At 43.3% G+C, this 22401-nt stretch overlaps 3 protein-coding genes across 6 annotated transcripts; all 3 read right to left on the bottom strand.

Annotated features, from left to right (window-relative positions):
• Positions 1-1482: 1482 nt before the first annotated feature.
• On the bottom strand, positions 1483-11980 carry bmerb1 (bMERB domain containing 1). Its single transcript, XM_040146537.1, has 6 exons — positions 11893-11980; positions 11813-11830; positions 7403-7514; positions 4816-4889; positions 2636-2750; positions 1483-1573 (listed from the first exon to the last, which is right to left on the bottom strand). Exons 1-6 carry the CDS (start codon positions 11978-11980, stop codon positions 1483-1485), a joined length of 498 nt encoding a protein of 165 aa, XP_040002471.1.
• Positions 11981-12665: 685 nt separating this feature from the next.
• LOC120800960 (mpv17-like protein) lies at positions 12666-17570 on the bottom strand. 3 transcript variants are annotated; one of them, XR_005709031.1, is made up of 5 exons: positions 16918-17560; positions 16003-16073; positions 15570-15599; positions 14098-15033; positions 12666-13834 (listed from the first exon to the last, which is right to left on the bottom strand). XR_005709031.1 is itself a non-coding variant. In XM_040147467.1 (5 exons), exons 2-5 carry the CDS (start codon positions 17219-17221, stop codon positions 14785-14787), a joined length of 654 nt encoding a protein of 217 aa, XP_040003401.1. In that variant the 5' UTR covers positions 17222-17244; positions 17350-17560; the 3' UTR covers positions 12666-14784. The 3 variants fall into 3 exon arrangements, 2 of the variants coding, with proteins under 2 accessions (XP_040003401.1, XP_040003400.1); XM_040147467.1 differs by having other exon boundaries at positions 12666-15033; positions 16918-17244; positions 17350-17560; XM_040147466.1 differs by having other exon boundaries at positions 12667-15033; positions 16918-17244; positions 17512-17570.
• A 472-nt stretch (positions 17571-18042) lies between these two features.
• On the bottom strand, positions 18043-22354 carry ntan1 (N-terminal asparagine amidase). Of its 2 annotated transcripts, none has more exons than XM_040145017.1 (10): positions 22005-22353; positions 21222-21324; positions 20955-21020; positions 20750-20858; positions 20563-20636; positions 20414-20467; positions 20268-20321; positions 20077-20174; positions 19702-19815; positions 18043-19514 (listed from the first exon to the last, which is right to left on the bottom strand). In XM_040145017.1, exons 1-10 carry the CDS (start codon positions 22083-22085, stop codon positions 19344-19346), a joined length of 924 nt encoding a protein of 307 aa, XP_040000951.1. In that variant the 5' UTR covers positions 22086-22353; the 3' UTR covers positions 18043-19343. The 2 variants fall into 2 exon arrangements, with proteins under 2 accessions (XP_040000951.1, XP_040000952.1); XM_040145018.1 differs by having other exon boundaries at positions 19514-19614; positions 22005-22354.
• Positions 22355-22401: the final 47 nt, after the last annotated feature.

Here is a 22401-nt window from a genome sequence, read left to right on the forward strand (position 1 = left end):
TAGAGAATAATGCAAAAGTTTGGACACATTTCAATATAATGCAACAAAATGATCTTTGGGTTATAATTTTGTCCAACCATATTTCCACATATATTTTCTTAAACACTAATATATTCCTATGGTTTGATCTTGTGACCCGTGTTCCTCTTTGTCATTGCAGTTTGTGCATTTTGAAGGAACATAAAGGAGCTGCTGTTGAGACCGGTTGTTGGCTCATTATAAGCAGTTTATTTAGTTGTGAGTATACTGATGCACCTGCCGTCTGGGCACAGACGATTTGGCCTCTTGGAAGTTTAGTTCATTGTCTCATGTTGACGTTGTTTTGAAAACTCAGTCTAATATGACCCAGCTTTGTAGCAGCGTTTGCAGTAGCGTGTTTGTTTGGTCAGCATTGATTCTCGTCATCAAGTGTGTGTTAATTTTGCAGGCTTACAAGACATTTACAGACATTTTTAATCTGCCCCTCCTTAGGCTCAGAGAATTCTTCTGCTGTTCAAGCCAAAGCATGGAGTCAAAAAGCCTCCCCTAGCTTCCACCGCTCTCTAGCTTTTTCACCCCAGTTCACATTGTTCACTTAATCTGCAGCCTTGTTGTTTGTCTGAACCACAGGTTCCTCCCACTTGGTAACAATGATAAAAAATGGAGGAGTTGTACTGAAGTTCTCCTGAAAGTGAAAGAGGTTCACTGGTTTGTGGTAAATGGCAGAAATGGAAGAAGAAAAACCCATTATTCAACATGACGAAGTGAAAGCAGATGTTTGTTTTTTCTTCCTGTCAGACAGAGAAACCCAGTATTTCTAGTTCACAGTGCTTGTGGTTCTCTACCCACATGTACTGTGTATCAGATGCATCATCGTAGACCATATCGCCACTTGAAAAGGGATGTTACATACTGAAATCTGCTCCTGATTTAACACACATTTATTAGATTTTTTAAATTTTTTTTATCTACAATACCCATGTCTCTCTGTCCTATTTTTCATGTCTGCTTTATCCATTGAATGCCCCCTTACTCCATACACACAGCTGACAAACCGTCCTCACTTTCAAAAAGCTCCTCGAGTACTGATTAGGGATCAGTTTCCAAACCTCTAGCTGGCCATTTGTGGCTGAAGCTGTATTTAAATTACAAACCTGACTCCGAGGGGGGGCAGCTAACATGGGTTCTCTTAGTCAGGGGGAGTGATGTATGGCATGGCATGTGATGTGAGTGTGTTATTTCTGACACATGGACGGGGTCACAAAGAGGTCTCGGTCAGTTACATGACAGCACACTGGGTGGCTCCACAGCAGTCCTTAATGATGGCCGCTCCCGACTTGGTGATGGATGGTTTGTTGGGGGGCGGCTCCAGGAGTTGTCTCTTGGGCTTCGGAGGATCTTGTCATAAGGGAAAAGGAAAGAGAAATGATCACACCGTGGAAGTAGATGTGCACAACACGCCCGTCTCCCTCTGATTGCGCATGCGGGTCATTTTTCAACCTCTCACTCACTTTGCGCGGCTTTGAGCTTCTTCTCCAGAGGCATGAGCTTCAGTCTGAGGAACTCGGCCATCTCCTTGTCCTCCTCTCGCTCCCTGAGGTGCGACAGAGTCACACCTTAGTCGAAGATTCAAATGCAATTCAGTAAATCACATGTTGATTTTTACCTGACCTATACAGTACAACTAGCATTGATTGGACAGTATGGCCTGGTCTCAGTTTTTACCCCTCGGGTATTAACATTACATTCAAGCACCTGTTTTTCTGAAATATAAATCCCTGGTCATTTATGCTACTGAAATATATAAATCTATTTTGTTTTAAGACACAACTCAATTTCTAATCCAAACAAAGATCTCAGCAGTTTGTTAAACATGAGCAACAACTTAAGTTGTGTAATGTGTTAACAGAGTTGCAAGGTGGCCAATGTTTATCACACCGTGAAAAATTATGTTTTTTCATCCGAGTGGACGGAGTCTTACCTTTGTAGCCTTCGGTGTTTTTCAAAGATCGTCAGGGATTCATCTTTCAGAAAAACCCATGCTTAGCTCTATGACTTGAGTCTAACGATACTACACGAGAAGCACAGACTGCGGCTAAATGTGGCCTCACAACTTCAACAGACTTTTCTACTGTGACTCAGAATATTTCTGACTTTAAAAAAAAACCATACACACATAATGATCTGATGGTAAAATTTCAAAAGGAGCCTTTTCAGCGGAGCAGAAATTCTCTCCTCCAATGAATTAAAAACCAGACTGCGAGTTTACATCATTTTGTATCATGTCTATCTGAATGTTATCTTTGTGTCACACTCTGCGGGTGAACTCTGGCAACGGAGGAGGAGGAGGAAGAAAATGACAGCGCACAGCCACGGCCCTCAGTCAGCCTCCCTCCGTCATGCACGCACGCGCGCAACGGGCAGCGTTGTGATGATTAAGTGACCCCTTCCCCCGCCTTCGGTTGTGCTCACATTTGCGGCACACATTGACTCTAATGAATCTCCTTCCTGCTGTTTCTCAACCGTCCTGCGCATCAAATGACGAAACCGTGGAGGCGGCTCATTCTGACCTCCCGTTTGAGTAAACGCACAGACGGCCGTCTCCTGGAGACATCACCCCAGATATTGACTGAGCCTACGTGGCCGAGCGCTCTACCTTAATCTTTCCACCTCGGCATCGTCCACCAGGAAATCCCTCTTCTGCACCAGTTTATGGATCTTCAGGATCAGCTCCTCTTCCCGCTGCCTGTGCTTCTTGGTTTTCTCTTTCTCTGTGGGGAAGGAAGAGAGAAAACGAAAGAGAGGCAAAGTCATTAACAAATAAATAGATGCCTGGAGGAGAGGCCAAGCAGGCAGAACTGAGACCTTAATATTTTACTTCCTCATGCAAAATAGAAATGCAGGCTCTGTATATGTAGTAACTTGCAGCTGACCTTTTCAGCAATGTCAGCCGGCTCTTAAACACTGAGTCACATCACAAACCCTTAATTCTCCGCTCATGTATAATGTATAGCAAATAAGGCACTGATTTAATTATGCAAATGCCGGAGAGCTCTCTTTTTAGTTTCAGCTGGAGAAGAAATTTGCATTCACAGTCGAGAGATCCAGCAACAACCACATCCGCTTCACTTTGTCTCACTTCTCTAACCTTCACACTCCAGAGCACAGAAAAAGACACAGGTAAAGAGACCAAATAAAGTGCAAACAGACACACACACACACACGGACACATGCGCAGACGGCTGCAAAGGGCAGGTTGTTTGGAAGCGCTGATATCTAGGCTATTTGGAGAAAGGCTTTGAAAAATGACTGCAAACATCAGCTCTTTCTCCCGTCCGGAAATACAGTGGAACAGTGCAGCTCCAGCGTGTATCCCCTCGGGGGGGGGCATGACAATCTGAGGGGGCGCGTGGCTGCGACGCACAAACCCCAATGTCAGAGGAGCAGGGGAGGCGGCATGCAGGGTCTGCTTGTCACGTGACTCTCATTGTGCTGGTGCGAAGGAGCGGGATGACGGAACCCCCAACGACTGCGTACATGTGGCCCCAGTGGCTGGTGGGACCGTCAGCGAGGGGCAGTTTTTGTTTGAGGATGTGCGGTTTGTTTGACCAATAATCCCAAATGGATAGGGGGGCGGACAAAATAACAGGGACACTTCGTAGTACAATACAACCCAATGAAAGCTGAAGCCACCACTGAGGGAAGTGAGGTCACGTCCTTTTTTTTTTTTTTTTGTCGAATGCAAGTTTTAATTCTACAGTTACAAAACTAAACTGGCGGCTGACAAAACTAAAGAAATAAAGGAGGTTCATTTAAACATAACTGTAGGCTTCTGCTGATGAAGACTGTTTGCTATGGTTGAAAGATCCAGAACAAGCGTGTAATTGGACCCTAAAGCTACAACGTTGTCTTCCTCTTACAAATTAAAAATTCCCAGGCAATGTAAAGCTTTTTTGCCACAGCTACCCCCGTTCAAGTTCCACAGGATCGCTTGAAGCTGGGATTGTCTTGTCGGCTTTCGCTGTTGGTATGTGGGGGGGTTTGCTCATATTGGGGCATCAGAAATGACCACAGAGGTAAATCGATCAATGTATACATGAAGCACTGTTGGATTGGATTGCATTAAATTATCTGGTGTGTCTGTTATTTTGTTATAGGGCTGCCAAGGTCCCCTGGTTCGTCTCCCAAAACAGCTGATGTGTCCTGTTACTTAAATGTGTCCTTGAACATGACACCAGCCCCTCCTGTCTACACACACTGACACATGATGTAAATACTCACCCCATGTATGTGCTACTGTGCGTGATGTATCGGCGCGTTCCTGCTGCATTTCAGATACAGTGACAGCACTAGAACTGACCGAGGAGCTCAACCAGTATTTGATTCTGTGCTCTGCGCCGTGAAAACATCCAGGGCCTCCAGGTGAGCGTTTACTGGAATTCATTTTGGACACATCGCCTGGAAAGCTTCCCCTCAGCTCATATCGTCTTCACAGTAATGATGCATGCGTGTTTGTGTGCGCATGATGACCCCCCCCCCCCGCCATAACTCTACCACATCCCTGAGACTTACAATCAGTCCCACGTAGTTTAGCGTAACGACGCTTCCCAAAAATCACCACGACGCCTGCTGAGGTGATGGGAGTCTGTCTACAAACACAAGCAGTTGGTGCCAAAAGCTCTATTTTTGCTCGAGTTCAGATGGTGAGCGTGGACAGTTTTGCTCACAGAGGATCAGATCTGAGTGGTTTATTTCCTGAAAGGCTTACGGCCTGTTTTCTTGATGTTGATTGTGTGCAAGGCGGAATATACATGACTGTGTGTGTTTGAACTGTACCTGGGACTGCGACAATCTGCCTCAGCTCTTGCTTTAAACTCATGATGTCTTTGCAGAGCTGAATGTCATCCATCCTGGAAAAAAAAAAAAAAGAGAGAAAGAAAACAGTCAATCTCTGACTTCCATCACATTAAAAAACAACAGATATTATAAGCTGCCTCTGCTTCCAAGTTTCCTTATCTGACTGAAATGATGTTAGACAGAGTTATATCTTATAAAAAACCCTGGAAGAAAAGCAGACATAGCTGAAAAATCAGTTGGCAGGATCACTATCAATGAAACCACATTAAAAAAACCTGACACCTGGTACCAATTTTTTTAATATTTAATCTCGGTGATGTGAAATATTCTGTCTATTGCAATGCACAGAGATTTATTTAGAAAAATGGGAATATTACCCTAGTTGCATGTATATGATAATACAAATAAAATGTAAAATGCAACATCCCAACTAGTGCTGCATTTTAAGATTATTTTCATTTCTACTAATAGGATGGATATTTTTGTCCATGCTAGCAGATGTGGGTCAGTCTGTCATTTTGGTCCAGACTGAAATACCTCAACAGCTATTGGATGGACTGCCACGGAATTTTTCTTCCAGATGTTGATGGATGCCAGGTGATGTATCTCCTGACTGAAGTGATCCCTGATTTTACCTCCAACGCCAGTTTTCACATTGGTGGTTTTGAGTGAAATGTCATGGGCCCCCTCAAGATGAACTTTAATAACTGGCCCTCTGGCTTGTCATCTAATATCTTCAGAGATATTCAGTATACAATGATATAAAATCTTTTTAATCGGCTTTTAAAATGGTTTCGAATTTGTTTTCTGTCGACTGAATAATTGATTAATCGACAAATCGATTCAGCGCTAATCACCGTGCTGCACTCCACTCTTGCGCTTGTCATGAAGACATCACAGCCTCAGCCCCCCAATGTAGCACGCATCAGGAGAGTGTGTGCAAATGGAAAACATGCGACATAAATCAGTCCACGCTGCTCTCGGAGCCTCCTGCGGCCCTGATGTCTCACCCTCGGGCCTTGACATTTTCCTCTCTTCTTCCCTAAATCCCTGCCTCTCCCTTTCTGCAGAGCAGTGACGGCTACCGCGGATTTATTTCTCCCTGTGATAGATCAGGTTGATGACTCATCCGCAGCCTCCTTCCTCCTCCCTCTGCATTTGTCCCCGCTGCTCCGCTTTACACCTCCCTCCTCCTCCTATCTCCCCTGAGACCCCTCCCTTCAGCTTCTTCTTCTCCCCCGTTCTGCCTTGTGCTTCACTCTTTCAATTTTATCTGTGGATTCAAGCAGCTTCTGCTCTGAACCTCCATGTTCTAGTTTGTGTGTGTGTGTGTGTGTGTGTTTATGGGCCGTCTTAAGTCACACAGAGCCTGACAACAGAGACGTAAGCAGTAAGTAGCGAGGCGGCCTAATGAAGCCTCTAACATTATCAACTGAGTGAGGTCTTTAAGATGTGCATCAGCTTCATCCGACACAACAACCGTCACACTGCAGATTTTAGGGGTGTAATGACCCTCAAAATGCACTGTTCAGTTTGACATGCTATGCTTGCGATACATCTGCCTGAGACAGTGGCTTTTATTTCCACATTTCATTTAGTTTCACACAGGTGCCGTATTGGACGACCCATGAGACTGCTGTTATGCCTTTTTTTTTCTTGGCTCGCTGAGAGTGGCCTTTTCAGCAGCACGGTGTGTGTAACAAAAATCTCCGCTTCACATTGTAACAAAAAACAACCAGATATGGCGACAAAACAAGCTCAACAATAGAACTGCACTGTTCAACCTATTTTCAACGCCACTGAAATGGATTGATTCATCACATATACTAGGAATGTGCTTTATACATATATAAATAAAATATGAAATCCTCACAGTATCAGTAATTCTATATCAAGATATCCATATATTGTGAAATGGTAAGATTTCTATAAAATAAAACATGAAACTGGACAGAAATGTTCAATATTTTCAGCTATTCCTACTGGGGGGGAAAAAAAACAACTTATCTTATTTTAGTGACTGCCTGTAATGTTTTAATACAACCACAGATATTTCAGGGGATTTTAAATAGAAACGGTTCAGCAAAAATTCCCGTGGGTTGATCAACATCCACGTTCTCACACTGCCCAAAAAGCGCAGACACAACATTCCTGTGATGAAGGCGGCGAGGGGTTTACACAGAGGAAATAGTACAGAATTTCACCCCCAACACCGATCCATAATCCTTGAGGCTATTGTTGATGAAGAGCCAATGGGTTCATCACGGTGACTCATTCGTCTGCCGTTGGAACGTCCAGCCCACTGAATAATCAATGGACAAATGGACTGCCTCTCTCAGTATTGAGCAGTCTTAAAACAGCCGACTAATATCACTAAGAAACAACACTTGGATGCCTTTGCAGTGCGTCACGAGAGTGTCAGCTGTGTCATGACGGGGGCCCGGCTTCATTATCCGCTCAAGGTCGGCGACAGAAATTGTTGTGACACTGTACTGATTCAATCTTCGTCACTTTCTGTCACATTTGGTGTTACAAGAACACAAAAACGGACACTTAAGCAACTCACATGAAGCGCAGCTCGGACTCCCGGCGCACCAGGACCTCTCGCAGGCGCTGGATACGAGCCATCTCCACCTCGATCTCCTCTGGAGACATGGTGCTCTCTGCCATGGACACATCTGAATGACCTGAGAGCCGGCGGGATGACACACACACAGTAAAAACGAATAAGGAGGAATAAAAAAAGATAGGAGGGAAACAGGAGTCTTTACAGGTGGGGGTGAGCAGCAGGAACAAACATCTGGCATCCTGTGTGTCCTCCACAAGGACAGCTCTGCTTTAGTCTTCACCTAGGACAGCGCTTAAGAGTTTGAAGCTTGTTTACTGGTTTAATTTACAGAGAATCCTCCCTACAAATGGCCAAATGACAGATTCCGGCGGCACACCGCCCACATCTAAGTTGAAGTTTTAATCGTAGGCTCATTCTCCTATGATTTCATGTGACAGTTGCATGCAAGAACTTGTCAAATTCCGTCTTTTTTTATCCTCGAAAGCTTCGTCGTAGCGTCAGCGTCTTGGCAAACACGGTTCTCACCTCATCCCCCTCTGACGGGTTCGTTTCAAAGCAGCCAGGAACACGATATTTGGGAGGAAAGCAGCATTGGTAATTGACAGAGGTGGTTTGAAGTTTGTAGCCGCAGCAGTGCCTACTGTTACGGCTGTGATGTGAAAATGTGTGTGTGTGTGTGGCATGCAGAAAGCCGGGATTTAAGTTTACATAACGGGCACTTTGAGACCATTTTCCACAGAGGAAAGTTGCTGAAGTGTCTGCTGAAGTGGAAGAGAGAGAGAGAGAGAGAGAGAAAAAATGCGAACATGGATCAATGACCGGCTGTGGCTTCTTGCCGATTGGGTTTCACCTTCCTGGAGCTAGACCACAGACCTCACACTCTTCATCGCTGCCAAGAGCATGCACAGACACTGTAACCACTAAACACTTACCACAATGACCAAACACTTATTGCTCTGATCTATGCACTGACCACTGCCAGTGCTGCAGCACCTACAGACTGACCTTACCAGCATCTTACATCTCACGTATAAAAATACAGTATGCCCCTAATTTCAAGAGTGGAACTGAAGTTAATTGTCTGGTACAGAGGTGTCCTGGTTTCCTCCTCTTTAACACCTTTGCTGCACTGTCATCCACGCTCTTTCTCCCAATATTCCCGTCCGTCTCCGCCGCGGAATCATTGCAGGAACACTACACCCGTTTTACACGTGAAGCTCAGCTTACTTGTCATGTCAGTGTGTGAAAAAGCTTTACAATGCCCCCCGTGGCTCCGGACAGAGCTTTACACAAGTTTGCAAAAATACCCGCGTTGACGTCGTAGTGACGCCATCCTGGTCATCTCAGTTTTGTCTTGACACTTGTGGGTGGGGGGGGGGTGGGGGGGTCTACTGAAAGACAAGTTGCATTATGGGAAGCGTGGGATCCAGGGTTTTTGAGAGGTGACTCATACTAAAAGTCAGGATATTTTGGCCTCTGTTGCTTCTATTTTTACCTTTTTTTTTAAAATCAATCTCTCACAAGCCCCCCCCCCATTATGGAGAAGTGAAACTCAATTGCTAGGACACCCCTTTAAACAAGAATAAAAATTCAAGTAAATAATCTCAAAGACATCTTGCAATACCACACTACAATCATATACCATCAGTCCCGTGTCAGACTTCACTTGGTTTTCTCTGCATGGACAGTTATCTTCCACTTTTGTGCAGAGCATGAATATTTCCCAGAGACAGCAAATGCACCATAATGAGACTGGACTTCAGCGCAATCACCCAGCTGACACTGAAACCTGTTTCTCAGTGTCCTGTAAAAACCATTAGGGCTGCAAGTAACTTTAACTTATATTATTGATTTATATGCTGATTATTTTCTTGTTTAACCAATTGTTTTTTTGGTCTATAATATGTTGGAGAAATGTGTGAGAAATGTCCATTACAATTTCCCAGAGTACAAGGTGATGTTGTTAAACATCTTGTTTCATGCTGCCAACAGTCCAAACCCCGAAGATATTCTGTTTATAATCGCAGGAAGTTAAGAAAACCAGCAAATATTGGCATTTAAGATGCTGGAACGAGAGATTTGTTTCCTCCAAAATGTCTTCAAAGACAGGCTGACATTTCTTAAAGTCTATCTTATCTAGCCGTAGGGACGCACACTTGCCATGAAAAGAGTCGTGTAATGTGATCATTCCTCCTGTCCATACTGGCTGTAAAGCGGTCCCTTCTTTACACGAGTGCACTGTAAGAGGACAAAATCCCCAGTCCACAAGCTGATGGGTCTTCACACACCTCGGTAAACAAACTATTTGCATCTTTAATCCCGAGCTGTCAAAGTTGACACCCGACATTTACCCACATAATCTCTTTTAGCATTGGAGGACTGGATCGGCTCTTCATCCCCCTGCAGCGACACAAACGGCAGTCTGTGTTTGTGGTACTTCTCATGGATGCGTGCTGAGACCAGAGCTGACTCACCACAGCAGACAGAAGTCTGCACAGGAGGGCCTGATTTTGTTTGTGCCTCGCTGATGTTGAATCATCACACCCAAAAGTGTCTGCTGATAAGAGACGCTGACGCCACATCAAGGTTCGTACGATGGAACTGCAGCGCGATACGGAGCGCGCTCCTTTTTTCTTTTTCTTTTCTGTTGTTTGTCATTGAGCCCAACGCACCTCGCCCTCAGCCACGTGCTCCCCATCAATAAGACCAGGCAGAATTAAGCCCCGAAATGGACCATTAAAAGCGGCAAAGTGCCAGCTCGATAATCTCTTAACAGCTCCTTCTCCTCTAGGGAAAGAACAGCTTTGATACTTCCTAATTAAAAAGCAGCATGTTCACCAGGGGCAGGTGAGGTTAACTCCAAAGTTTCAGCAAGCAACGCTGCTCCTCACATCACCGGCAGATGTAAACCACGCACCTAATTAATCAGCTCGAATTACCCCTGTTCCACTAAAAGCAAACGGGCTCATCGGTGTACCTCAGGATTATGATTTGATGAGGAGTAAATAGCCTGGAGAGCCTGGATTGTTCATGGTGCAGCAGCCACGGGGGGCTCCCTGACACATCCTGCAGTCCCACTGTATACACAGTGCTGCTGAGGCTCCTGCCTCTGAGCCGCCCCCCCCCCCCTCAAAGGAAAAACAGATGGTGAGCACAAAATAGAAAGTGCAAAGTAAACACAGGCAGTATTTGTCTTTGTTTTAGAAATAAGAGCAGATAAACCTGTGTATGTGTGTGTTCGTGGGAGACGGAGAGAGAGAGAGAGAGAGAGAGAGAGAGAGCAATGACTGGATCTATGTCTAAATATATCCGCTGCATTTTTTCCCCCCTCTTCTCTGACTTAATCTGGAAGTTTCTACACACCCTGCTCCCCTGTGACCAGTTATCCTCAGCAGAACCAACCAGGACACATCTTAGATCCCATCTCTTATCACTTTGTTGCTCCTGTCAACACAATGCGTCATTCATCTGCCTTTGTCACCTGGGATTTGGTAATCGGACAGAATAATGGAAACATCTAATACAGTGGCTCTGCAGCAGACAATGTTTCCGTTTTCTTCAAAGCTGTGTTTGTTCAGCTCTGTGGTCAGTTTTGAGGCTGTGGCTTGGGGGATTGTTTAGCGCTGAAACCATTAGATGCTTCATTGTTTAGTCAATTGACAGAAAATTAATTGCCAATTCTTCTTCTTCTGTTTTCTTCAAGCCAAAATGCAAAACATTCTGTTTCAAGCTTCTCCAGACAGGGAATTTACTTAAAGACTTAAAGACGTCACATCGGGCTTTGGGATATTGTGGTCGTTATAGCCATTTTTACTGTTCTTCTGATGTTTACTGACCAAATAATCAATCGATCAACCGAGAAAGGAGTCTGTAATAACAGTAACATCTAATTCAGTGGCTTTGCAGCCTATAATGCTCATTTTCTGCTGAAACTGTTAGAGAGCTGTTTGTTGGAGTCACTATCATCCCTGAGGCTGTAGCTTGTTGTTTCGTGTCCATCAGAGCTTCGATTATTGTGCTCACTCTCTGTACTTATGGGTCAATTTCAGTTATTCTCAAAAAGAAATACTGAACTGTGGAATATACTATATAGAAAAGGGGGGGGGGCTATCCCTCGCCCTGCACACACTCACTCGTGTGGACATAAACACTCAGGTAGCCCTCTAACCGTGAGCGCTGGACCAAATATTGATAGGAGCCGGGGAGCAGGGCACCGGTCAAAGCGGCTCACGCTCCCAGCTCGGGCGGAAGCACACACACGCGTGAAAACGATGCCTCGGCTCAGATTCGCTCCCAAACCGCGCAGTGCCCGAGGTGTGCATGCAGGGGAACGCAGAGGCCTTCTAGCCCCACGCTAGAAGCCAGCGCTGCCGATCCACCCCGAACCTCCGTGAGTCACACCTTAACCCTTTCGACGCCTGCCCGCTCGCCGGCTCTCGAGCGGCCGGGCGGCGGAGGGACGCGGGGCTGTGGCGCGCGGCGCTCACCTTTGTCCGTCGTCCACGCCGTTTCCGACACGGCGCCGTAGCTCCTGAGCGCGCGCTCGGTGTCCGAAATAGATTTCTTCAGTTCCATGTCGGTGAAGTGCCCGCGCGCCGAGACCTAGAAAAAAAAAAACCTGGACGTGCCCCCTCTGCCAGACCCTACACGCGGCTCCTCTGCGTGCGTCCTTCCGAAGAACTCAGGTTTCACCCGGTGACAAGGCTCCAGCGACCCGAGACGTTGAGCATCTTTCTCCAACCTCTCGACTCCCTCGACGCTCGGATGGAGAGACGAGGATGCGGGGAGCATGCGCAGTGCGGGCAGGGATGTGAGGACTTTGGGAGACACCCACTGCCACCGAGATGACGTTAAAAATAAAACAGTGGGCGCGCCGAAGTTTTGATTGTCATCCTGTCCAAGAATTTGTTTTTAGTACATCTAAACATCCCGAGGCTCTGCCTGGAAATATTTCATATCTGTGTATTAGTAATAAACAGATATCACAGGTAGCCAGGGTAATAGCTTTTTCTTCCTTTTTTTTTTTTTTGTCTCTGAGCTATACTTCTGGTAATTATTTGGCACGCTGATAAAACTGCAAAAAGGTTAAGTGGCAGATGTTTCCACACAAGAGGCTGTGGTTGCATCAGGTAAAATTAGACAAATGGAACCCGCGGGAGGACACAGCTTTTATTAACAGGTGCCTAAAGCTTCATTTTTCTGTTGAAGCCTTGGAAGCAGGAATAGATCGCCTGAGCGAGCGACACAGATGCCACAGAGGGCGAAAACGCAGGCGTTTCAAAGTACATATTGTGCTGGATCTATTCCCACAAGAGATGGAGAGTGAGCCCGCAGTTGAATCGAAATGATGGGTCATACATAGGACTGAGTAGCATTCCTACCTGACCACAGGCCAAAACACACCCAAGATGCACCTCTGATAGCAAAATATCATTCATGTGTGTTTAATGTCACAAAACCGCAAATGGTGCAAATTCTTCTTGGTGCAAATGTGTGACACAAGTTAATTAAGGGCGGATTTCTTTTGTGTTGCTATAGCTGTATGCTTGCTCAGTAAACACACTGAATCAGAGAGGTGTTTTCAATTTATTCAACAATAAATAGTACCTATCTCAATTAAGCATTTACACAGTTGGGTTAACTTTAGTGCAAAATGTGATCAACTCATTTCTTCAATACAAGTCAACAACACTGATCCGGTTGTTGTTCTTTGTGATATCAAAACCTTTGTTTCCGTGCAGCACATCAGCATACAAATATCTGGGAATTAATTGATAAGAAACCAACACTCTTTTACTGCACTTATATTAAGTTATATACTCCAGGATGTAATTTAAAAAGTCTGATCAAATTACAGTAGTGATTTAATTGTTTTTTCTGTATCCCAAATTCAAATACATAGCAGTATTATTAACTAAATATTAATTCAGCTCTATGAGACCCATCAAATAACATAATCACACAGCATCTCTAGTATATGCTACTTCAAACTGCATAACTACAAACTTCATTTTAGACTACATCAGAGAAAAAAAAAACTATAGATACATCAGGACTATTGGTAACACATGAGAACACAAGTGAATGATGCAAAGGTTTGAATGTTTTTGTTAATTATCTGCCTGAGACGGAAGAGACAAGTTTGCGATAAACCTTGTAAATGAACAGGCAGCTCTTGCACTGAGCTGCACTCTGTTTATAAAAATTACCTCTGTGCTTGGTGGAGGCATCTGACGTTACATTTCAAGAGTCACTGCTGGCAAGTAAAACCTACAAAGTAACATTTTCACAAAGAGGCAAAATTTAAAAAAAAAAAAAGAAAAAAAAAAAAGGGTTAGAATGGCAAACTGAGAGAGAGTACTCCACAGTATCACATTAACATACAGTACATCAGGCAGGCAGGATCTCCACATTCAAGTATATGGATGTCTGAGAGAAAAAAAATCATAAATGATTAGACAAACTCATAGTTATCAGTAATTCAGTAGTATCTCATTACCACAACATTTAAATGTAAAGGGACGGTGGTTTAAAAATATGGAAATCAAACATGTATTTTCAGATATGTGTGTGTTTTTTTTTTCACTTTGTCCGTCCTGTTGCTCAGTGCATTATGGTCATCGTGTATAAAACACCTACTCATACATTAATAATAGACAGATGGATGTTAGAATACAACGGATTACTGATACCTGTGTGGTGTGCATCTGTATTTGGCACTTCTTGTATCAGAGTGTAAACTGGAACCAAAGCAGATAGTCCTCGGACATCAGGCACCCTGTTACTGTTGCAGAAAACTCTCTAAGCTCTTGTTCTAATAAAGAGAGAGTGAAAATTCAATGATTTTGCCCAAATTTTATGAAGCTGAAGGTCTAAGCTAATATGTTAGCTGCCGCTCCACGTAGTGGAAAATATTCTTTCCCACAGTTGTTCCAGTTTTTCATTTAGATGAAAAGCAGAGGAATCTGGAACATCATCATTACACTTTTCCGTCATTACAGCTTCCGTCCCAGATATAAAAGTCCTCGTAAAGCTTTTCAATATTATCTTGCACGGTCCAATTGAATAACTGTACTCTCTTGTTTGAAATGTGAGAAGACGAGACTGCATTTAAAAAAACAATAGTTAATATGCTGTGTGAATATTGAAAAATATACTGTAAATACAGTACACACATTCCATTTGCCAGAAGCTGCTTCCCAAACCACCTTACAGCATCATGTCACATTTTTAGTTTGATTCCAGTGAGACTTTAAACTCAAACTCTGCCAGTGACAGTGCAACATCAACCAGAGACAGGACAGCTGTATCCTGTTCGGACCAGTGTTTTCCTGTTCATGTTTTGTCTCCCTCCTTAACGACGACTGGTTCGGCATGTTTCAGTTCTGAGTAGATTTAGATGCTACCGTCCCGTCTTTGGGAGCCACTATCTTGTCTTCAGCGTCTACTTTCTCCTTTGCGGGGGATTCTGCTTCCTCCTCTTTGGGGGGGAACATCCATGCCAGAGCAGCACCGGCCGTGCCGTCCCCGCTCTGACGTGAGAAGCACAGGAAGGTGGCCCAGATGAAGGCACAGCAGCCGGTGAACATGGTCCGCAGGTAAAGAGGCACCAAGGCAAAGTTCAGAAACTGAAGGAGACAGATAGAGATTACAGTATATGAATTCCTTTTTACCGGCATATTATATGTTACATATCAATAACTAATTTATTATTGGGGTATTAGTTCCTAAAAATACAAAATTCCTAAGCAAGTATTAGTGTGGGACGTCATGCAGAGACTCTATTCTTCAAGTCAAAAAAAGCTGGGTTGGTGTATGATTTGGATAAGTTTATCATTTTATATTTATTATTTTATTAGAGAATTATCTTTCAAAATGATTCGTATTGTGAAAAAAATGAGACTGGGTGACTTTGTTTTTATTATAAAAGCCACTGAAATGAATGGAAATGTGAAGAAAAGGAAGATTTTGAAGGTGAAGAGAATCTATACTCAAAGATCCACTTACTAACACACACATCCGGTTTATTCTGATCGTGACATGTGGTTATACAGCAAGCTCCGAATCCTTAGTGAGTGGCCCGTTGAGCTTAGATTTCCTTCATAATCGATAGTTTCCAAAGGTCAAGAATGAACAGCTATGCACGGGAGATGTTAATATTTACCTGCATGAATGGCCAGAACATGAGCCCTGTCTGGAAAGAGCGACAAACAGAGAGCAAACCAGTTATTTGTAGACTTACAAAACGTTAAGAACCTCTACTGACACAGCTGAAACCTTAAAAGACTCGGGCTTGGATATCTTCATCAGGAGAGCCATCATTAGAGCACTTCCAAAACCGAATAATAGATGATAATTTTAGCAATACACATAACTGTGGATATGCAGTGCGTAAACTGTCTGTTAAAAATACGTTGAGCATCTATTTTGGATATGAGTGCACACTACAACCTCTCCTCTATGTTGATTTTTAAAGGCACAAGTTTACTGTCACAACATATCACAGCTCAGTCTACAGTACATTGTAGCGACAAGCACTTGAATATGATGCTGGCAGGAAAAACCTGCTGTGACGGCCCGTCTCTGCTCTTTCTCACCTTATATGTATTCAGGAATTTTTCTCTCCAGTCTTCCATGATGTCCTCTTTGCCCTCCAGGAAGCTGACACCTGGATGACACATAAAAAAATGACTGCCAACTGGAATGCGATTCGACTGACTGGCGGGCTTGCAGACAGTGGAAGCGAACTTTGAGGAAACCATATACACATTATGTACTGTATGTCTTACGTGACTTATTGACTATGGCAATTGATATGTCACTGTTGTGTATTTTCAGGCTGTGTTATTGATATACCGGCGGAAATATCGCAACACATTCTCTTGCAAAAAATTATCCGAACAATGACAGCGTATATGTTGTTTTGATGAAGCATTAGGATTATTGGAGTTTATATGGTAGTTGCCTATTTTAATGTAGTATACTAACTTGGCTTTCCTAGTGTCAGATTAAGGAAAAATGAGTTACTATATTTACCCATTCATCCCTATACCAGTCTGTATTTGTTTAATATTTGAATGATGGCCCAAATGTAGTGCTAACTAGAGCGACTTTCTCTACTGTAATCAAATACTTAAAACTTTAGAGGAAGCATTAAACAGTTCTTGGCAGGCGTGAATTGCCATATGTAATAGAAATCCATTCAGGATAAAGCTACTGATTATCCTGGCGATGTGATGTGAGACTGTCACATGTCCGGTTCTCACTGCAAGCGACGTCTTTCATGTGACCTCTGCAAATCAAGATCTGCTTGACGGGGCAATGAACAACTGCTGATCTTTACACCACAAGAGAAGAGAACAGAAAGGACGCGGGTCAAGTTACAAATTGACAGAAATATTATCTGTTCGGAAGTTAACTATTAACTGCCCGCGAGGCTCTCGGCTTGCCCCTGGGAGCCGTGCGGCGCTGCCAGCAGCCGTCCTGCCCCTGCCGTCCCACTCCCCACCGACCTGTGTAGAAGACACTGGTAACCAGGGGCGCCGCTGTGGTCTGATCCAGGAACAGTTTCCTCATCACCATCCCGGCGGAGTTCCCGGGAAACCTCCGCTCCAAGAAGCGCATCCAGAAGTAGTTGAAGTTGCCATGGAAACTGAACGCCACCACGGCGACGTTCCTCGTGTGGCTCCAGTCCACTTTCTCCCTCCGCGAGAACCGCTGGTGGACGTAGTCCCCCCCGGCGAACAGGCAGCCGTACAGTGTAACGTTGGTGACCCACGGAAACCGACGAACGTGTCTCAGAAACGCCTTTCGCATTATGTCAAGGCTACTGTCACCCCCTGGAATCAAATATGAAGACAGCGGAATAGGTTATTTCACCCGGTTAGCTAACATTGACTAAAGGTGTGCATTAGCTAGCCAGACGTTACTGTACTAATGGTTACACGGGCGTCATCTCTGCGAAGGTTTCCGCGGCATCACAAACACTGTACAGCTCCGTCCGGTTTTCGATGGGAAACACTCATAACGCCCAACGACGACAGAGTGTATACGTCTCCGATAAAATGGACGTCACAAAGTAGTATAAAATCAATTAGGGTACTTGCTTGTCGAGCACCGCCAGACATCCGGCACGGGACTGCGTGACTGTCACTGGCCGGGGTCGGCTCCTTCTGCGTACAAGTCCTACGTGCCTTTTTACGTAGCGCAATCGGAGTTAGCTGGAGGGCGGAGCAGCACTGACAACCTTCAGCGCCCGTGTGGGCTCGTCGCAAAACATTTCTGATGTGGATCCCTCACATTTGTTTTAGTATGCCCAGTCACTACAGGACAAACGAAGTAATGGAGACACTATTTCCAAACTACTGAATATCTTTAGCATTTCTGTGCCGCTGCTTCTTGTTATACACCATCCGACATCTATGCCAGTACTATAAATTTATATCATCCCAGCCATTTAATCGGCCAGGTTCTTATCTGCAATTACATATGTAGTAATACCCACTAATTACTATGTTCTCAAATGGCATTGGACCAAGTACTTGACAAAAACCTCTATTCTTCTAAGTGGCTGAAATCCAAAGATGAATTTTTCCATCCTTCCCACCAACTCCATTCACTCAGCATTTCACACTAGCTTTGATCGTTTTCTTTTATTTAGTAACAGGTACAACGAGTTGCACTGAATGCTTTCAGTATCTGGCAACCTACTAAATAACATAACCGATGGAAAGGCCTTGTGGAGTATACTGGGTTGTTTTTCTTTGTCAACCGTTTCAGAAAAGACAAAACTAGCAAAATCAGATTTTTTTGCTATTAAACAGAATCCATATCATCCCTTGTAGAAGGGTACCATACACATTTACACATGCAAATCTCTAAAACAGACACATTCATAGCCAAGTATACAGCATTATGTAGAGTATGTGATGAAATATCCTATTCCTCTCTCATCATGAAGGTTATTTGTTGAGAAAAATAAACTTTGTTCAACTCTTAAATAATGCAGATTTTCAAAATCAGTATTCTCTTTACTGATTTAAACAAAGGGCTAAAATTGATTTTTTTTTTCCATTGTTGCTGCATCAAGCTCCTCACCTGTAATTACTCCTTTCCAGAAGGTCAACTTTATATTTAAGGGCCATACAGATGTTTATGTACATGTTTTAGCCTATTAACAACAAATCATGCATATATTTCCAAAGTATTAGCGTGAAGATTGGTTTCCTACCTAAATGTATTGATTTCAATTGGAGCTTGAAACTTGCAGTAGTCTAGGCCATCATTGGCTTTGTCTATTTTTTTTTTGGAGGTTATGTCATCATAATACAATCCTTGTTGGTGCATTCAGGCGTGGGAGATGTCATATAATCCTTTGCTTCTATTCAAAACATCCACGTCTGCTTCATGCTTGCTTTTCGGGTTTGATTTCCTGGCCACAGTAATTGACAACAGTAATATGAAGGCAATCAAATTTCAAGTTGATTTCATTCTAAACTGAGCTTAAACTTTGGAAAAAGCTCAGCAGTTGTAGTTCCTAGGCCAAAAAAAAAAAAAAAAAAACATACACAATTATTTTAACAGTAAGACAAAAAATCCATAAACATAAACAGTCAAGCACAGAAGGATAATGACCTTGACTCAATGCAACACCGCAGGAGGTGTAAGGTGTAGACGTTATACCACCTCATAAGAGTGGAAAATAACTGTTGCAGGCACCAACATAATCACTTATTCTTTGTCTGTTCTCTCTACTGGACCAGCCAGATGAGTCAGGAGATTCATTCAGCAGACATGTCGTCCAGTCTGGGTCACCTTCTTGTTAAGACACAATGAATAAAAAACAGACAGTGGGTGGAAGGCTCACAGTGTATCCAATGAACCGAGAGGCAAAAAGGATCCATGTTAAGGTTCAGAGGAAAAAAATGGGAGTAGGCCTCTATGACTGGACAGCCCTCTCCCAGTCCCCTTTCTCAGTCCTGCAGTAGAGCTGTGGTTGACCCCCAGGAAACAGGCTATCAGAGTCGGGGTGCTCTAAAAGGAACTGGATGGTGGACTTCATATGCTGAACGAAGTGCGGGGGCTCAGCCAGCGGAGAGGTGGACAGGTACTGGGAAGGAGAAAGACCAGAGTCAAATACTGTTTAATACCACTGGCTAGAGTGCTTTGTTACACTCATTTTGAGAAGTGTCTGCGTCGGAACAGAACGCCTGAATGAAAAAAAAATAAAAATTTAAGTATATAAAAGAATGAAGCAACAACACTATTAAAGGGCAATTACTTCCAGAAACCTTTACCTTTAAAATTGTGTCATCATTTTGCGACAACCAGAAGGCAATATCCAGATTTGGAGACCACTTGCAGGGGCCGATTTTTACAAGTCCCCGACTTGAGTCATATATGTCAGCCATCTGCAAGGAATTTTTTATTACTGATGTTTGCATTGACTTTTGTGTCCACAAGTGGATTTAGCAAAATATTTAAATATTATCTTGGGACATGCGATAGATAAGTGATTTTTTTTCATTTGAGTGAAGAAAAATAATCAGATGAATTACTAATGAAAATAATCATTAGCTGCAGTCTGACTTTTTTGTGCCACGTAAGTGGAATTTGTTTACATACAAACGTCCATATTCTTCATGGAAAACTAATTTTGTATTTGAGATTACCTGACCCCCAGTGAAGGTCCGTGCTGATCGCAGCTGCTCTGCAGGTCCTTTATGAGTGAATGACGCAGGGAACACATCCCCTGTTTTAACATTTACACCTGTGCAGAAGCAGAAATCGACACAATATATTACAGGTCACATGCCATGAGAGGATTGCATCCCTCTTGCTCTTTAGCATGTTCATCACTTACCTATTCCATACAATATCGGTCTATGAGTTCCATCAACATCAAGGTCATTCATTTCTACAACAGCAGAGAACAGAGGGGTTAACCTGATGAAGGCATGATTGGCAGGATATGAAAAACAATATGAAAAAAAGTAATATCAAAGTTACCTGTGATGCAGCATGTTTCCAGATGAATATCCTCTTTCTGTTTCTGGAATGCTGCTGCAAAGTGGTAGAGAGTCCTTTAAGTTTTACAAAGGTCAATTGCTACCAGCATGGTTTTACAATCAGACATGAGATATCTGAAAGGACTATACCCAGTATGTTAAGGCTGAGTTTATGGGATGTCTTTGACTCATCATTAAATCCCCCGACAAGATGCAGCTCAAGTCTACAGAAGGGAAAGCGAAGGAAAGAAGAAAGAAACATTAAAACATTTGAATGGGATGCTCACAGTGAGAGATGTGCGCTGTCACCGAGTGTGTTTGTCTGTGTGTTTCATACCTGCCCCCATTACTGACATTACTCAATGATGTGACGGCTTTCACAAGGACCGGGACTTCAGACCAAGTGCTGGAACCATCACAGTGAGCGAGGCAAACAGCTCCACTTCCTAAGAAATAATGAAATTCAATCATGGCAGTTATTACAAACTGCGTATGCTGACAGAATAAGGCAAAGAGCATACATCTAATGAAAGGAACATTACCGGTGTGTCGCAGCACAACCAAATGGCAGGTGGTGGCATCATCAGATCCAATTACTGAAACACAATCTGTGAAAGACAGGACAAAACAGTATCATGATCTAGAACAGTTAACCCGGACAGCTACTTTGGAGTAATTTAGAGGTGTTTTAATTGCAAGATTTCTCTTAAAAAGATTTCCTCTACAATTAAGAATAACATTTGGGTGAGCTGAGAAAAGAGAGGGGTTGATGTTTAGACGATCTGTTCCCATCATGCAGCTTTACTTACTGTCTGCTGGTGTTGTTGCAGCAAACTCTCTTTGTTGGACATACAAGAGGCACTTTGGGTCAACATCAACAGGCGGTTTGGAGCAAAATGTTCTTGCATTTTCCTGCGACATAAGAGATAAAATTATAATTTAGCAAAAGTGTTGAAAGTGACGTTGGTCATTGTAGAGTGGTTACAGTGAAACCAATACACTCAGCCACGATTATAGTCGATTATAACTATAAACGATTATAATTAGTGTTACTTCATAGGTACTAACACAGACTGTAAACCTTTCAAGTTTGGGATCTGGTTGGCCTTATTTGACGACACCATTTAGTTTGATAGCTATCACAAAGATGGAAAGGTAGCCTCACTGGATGCCTCTATAAGAGCAATGAATGAGCCTTTTATGTCAGTGTCAATGTTTACCACATTTATAATCGTTTAAGTTAGAGACGGGAGCCATCAAAAGCAGTATATTTCTATTTCTATTTCTATTTCTTTTTTTTTTTTTTTTTTTTAAAGTTTTTAGGGCACATGCACGGATTTTAAAATGATTTACACTACTTTAGATGTCACAAAATATGATGACATGACTGTCTGTTGTACCACCCAGTCCCGATATGCGTCTACCATCACGTCAAAACCCGGTCCGCTTCGTAACTGTAATGGCCCTTTTCCCTTTAAAATCAACTGCCAGCTTGCCATCAAGCGTCTGGCTGTTTAAACCAAACAGCACTGTTAACAGGCGGTGACAGCTTCTCGGAAAGCTAAATGTAGCCCCACTTTCTAGAAACAAACCTGTAAATGTGGATACTTGTCGAACAGTTCTGCTGTCGCGCCTATGCGGTCTAGTCCTCTATTTTGAATTAACAAAGGCATTTCCTAATGCGAAGTCCACTTTAATATCAGCCGGTTACCATACCACTATGAAAACCAGTAACCTCATATTTTTTACAGCTTAATATCTCATAATATTCACTTAACGCAGTAACCGCTGGACCAGCCCGTCGGCCCGAACTTCCTGGTAGGCTGTCTTCTTCTACAGTTTCACCGAAAAAAAAGAGGCTCACAATTTCTGATACACCGCCACCAACTGTTAAAAAGCACGAACACGTACACTAATAAAATTCACCATTTTTACTAAGCGAACATTTTTACGTAATGTCGGTCCGGTCGAAACGAAGCTACGTAAATT

This window comes from Xiphias gladius, chromosome 15, assembly GCF_016859285.1.
Source record: "Xiphias gladius isolate SHS-SW01 ecotype Sanya breed wild chromosome 15, ASM1685928v1, whole genome shotgun sequence".
Lineage (NCBI taxonomy): Eukaryota > Metazoa > Chordata > Actinopteri > Istiophoriformes > Xiphiidae > Xiphias > Xiphias gladius.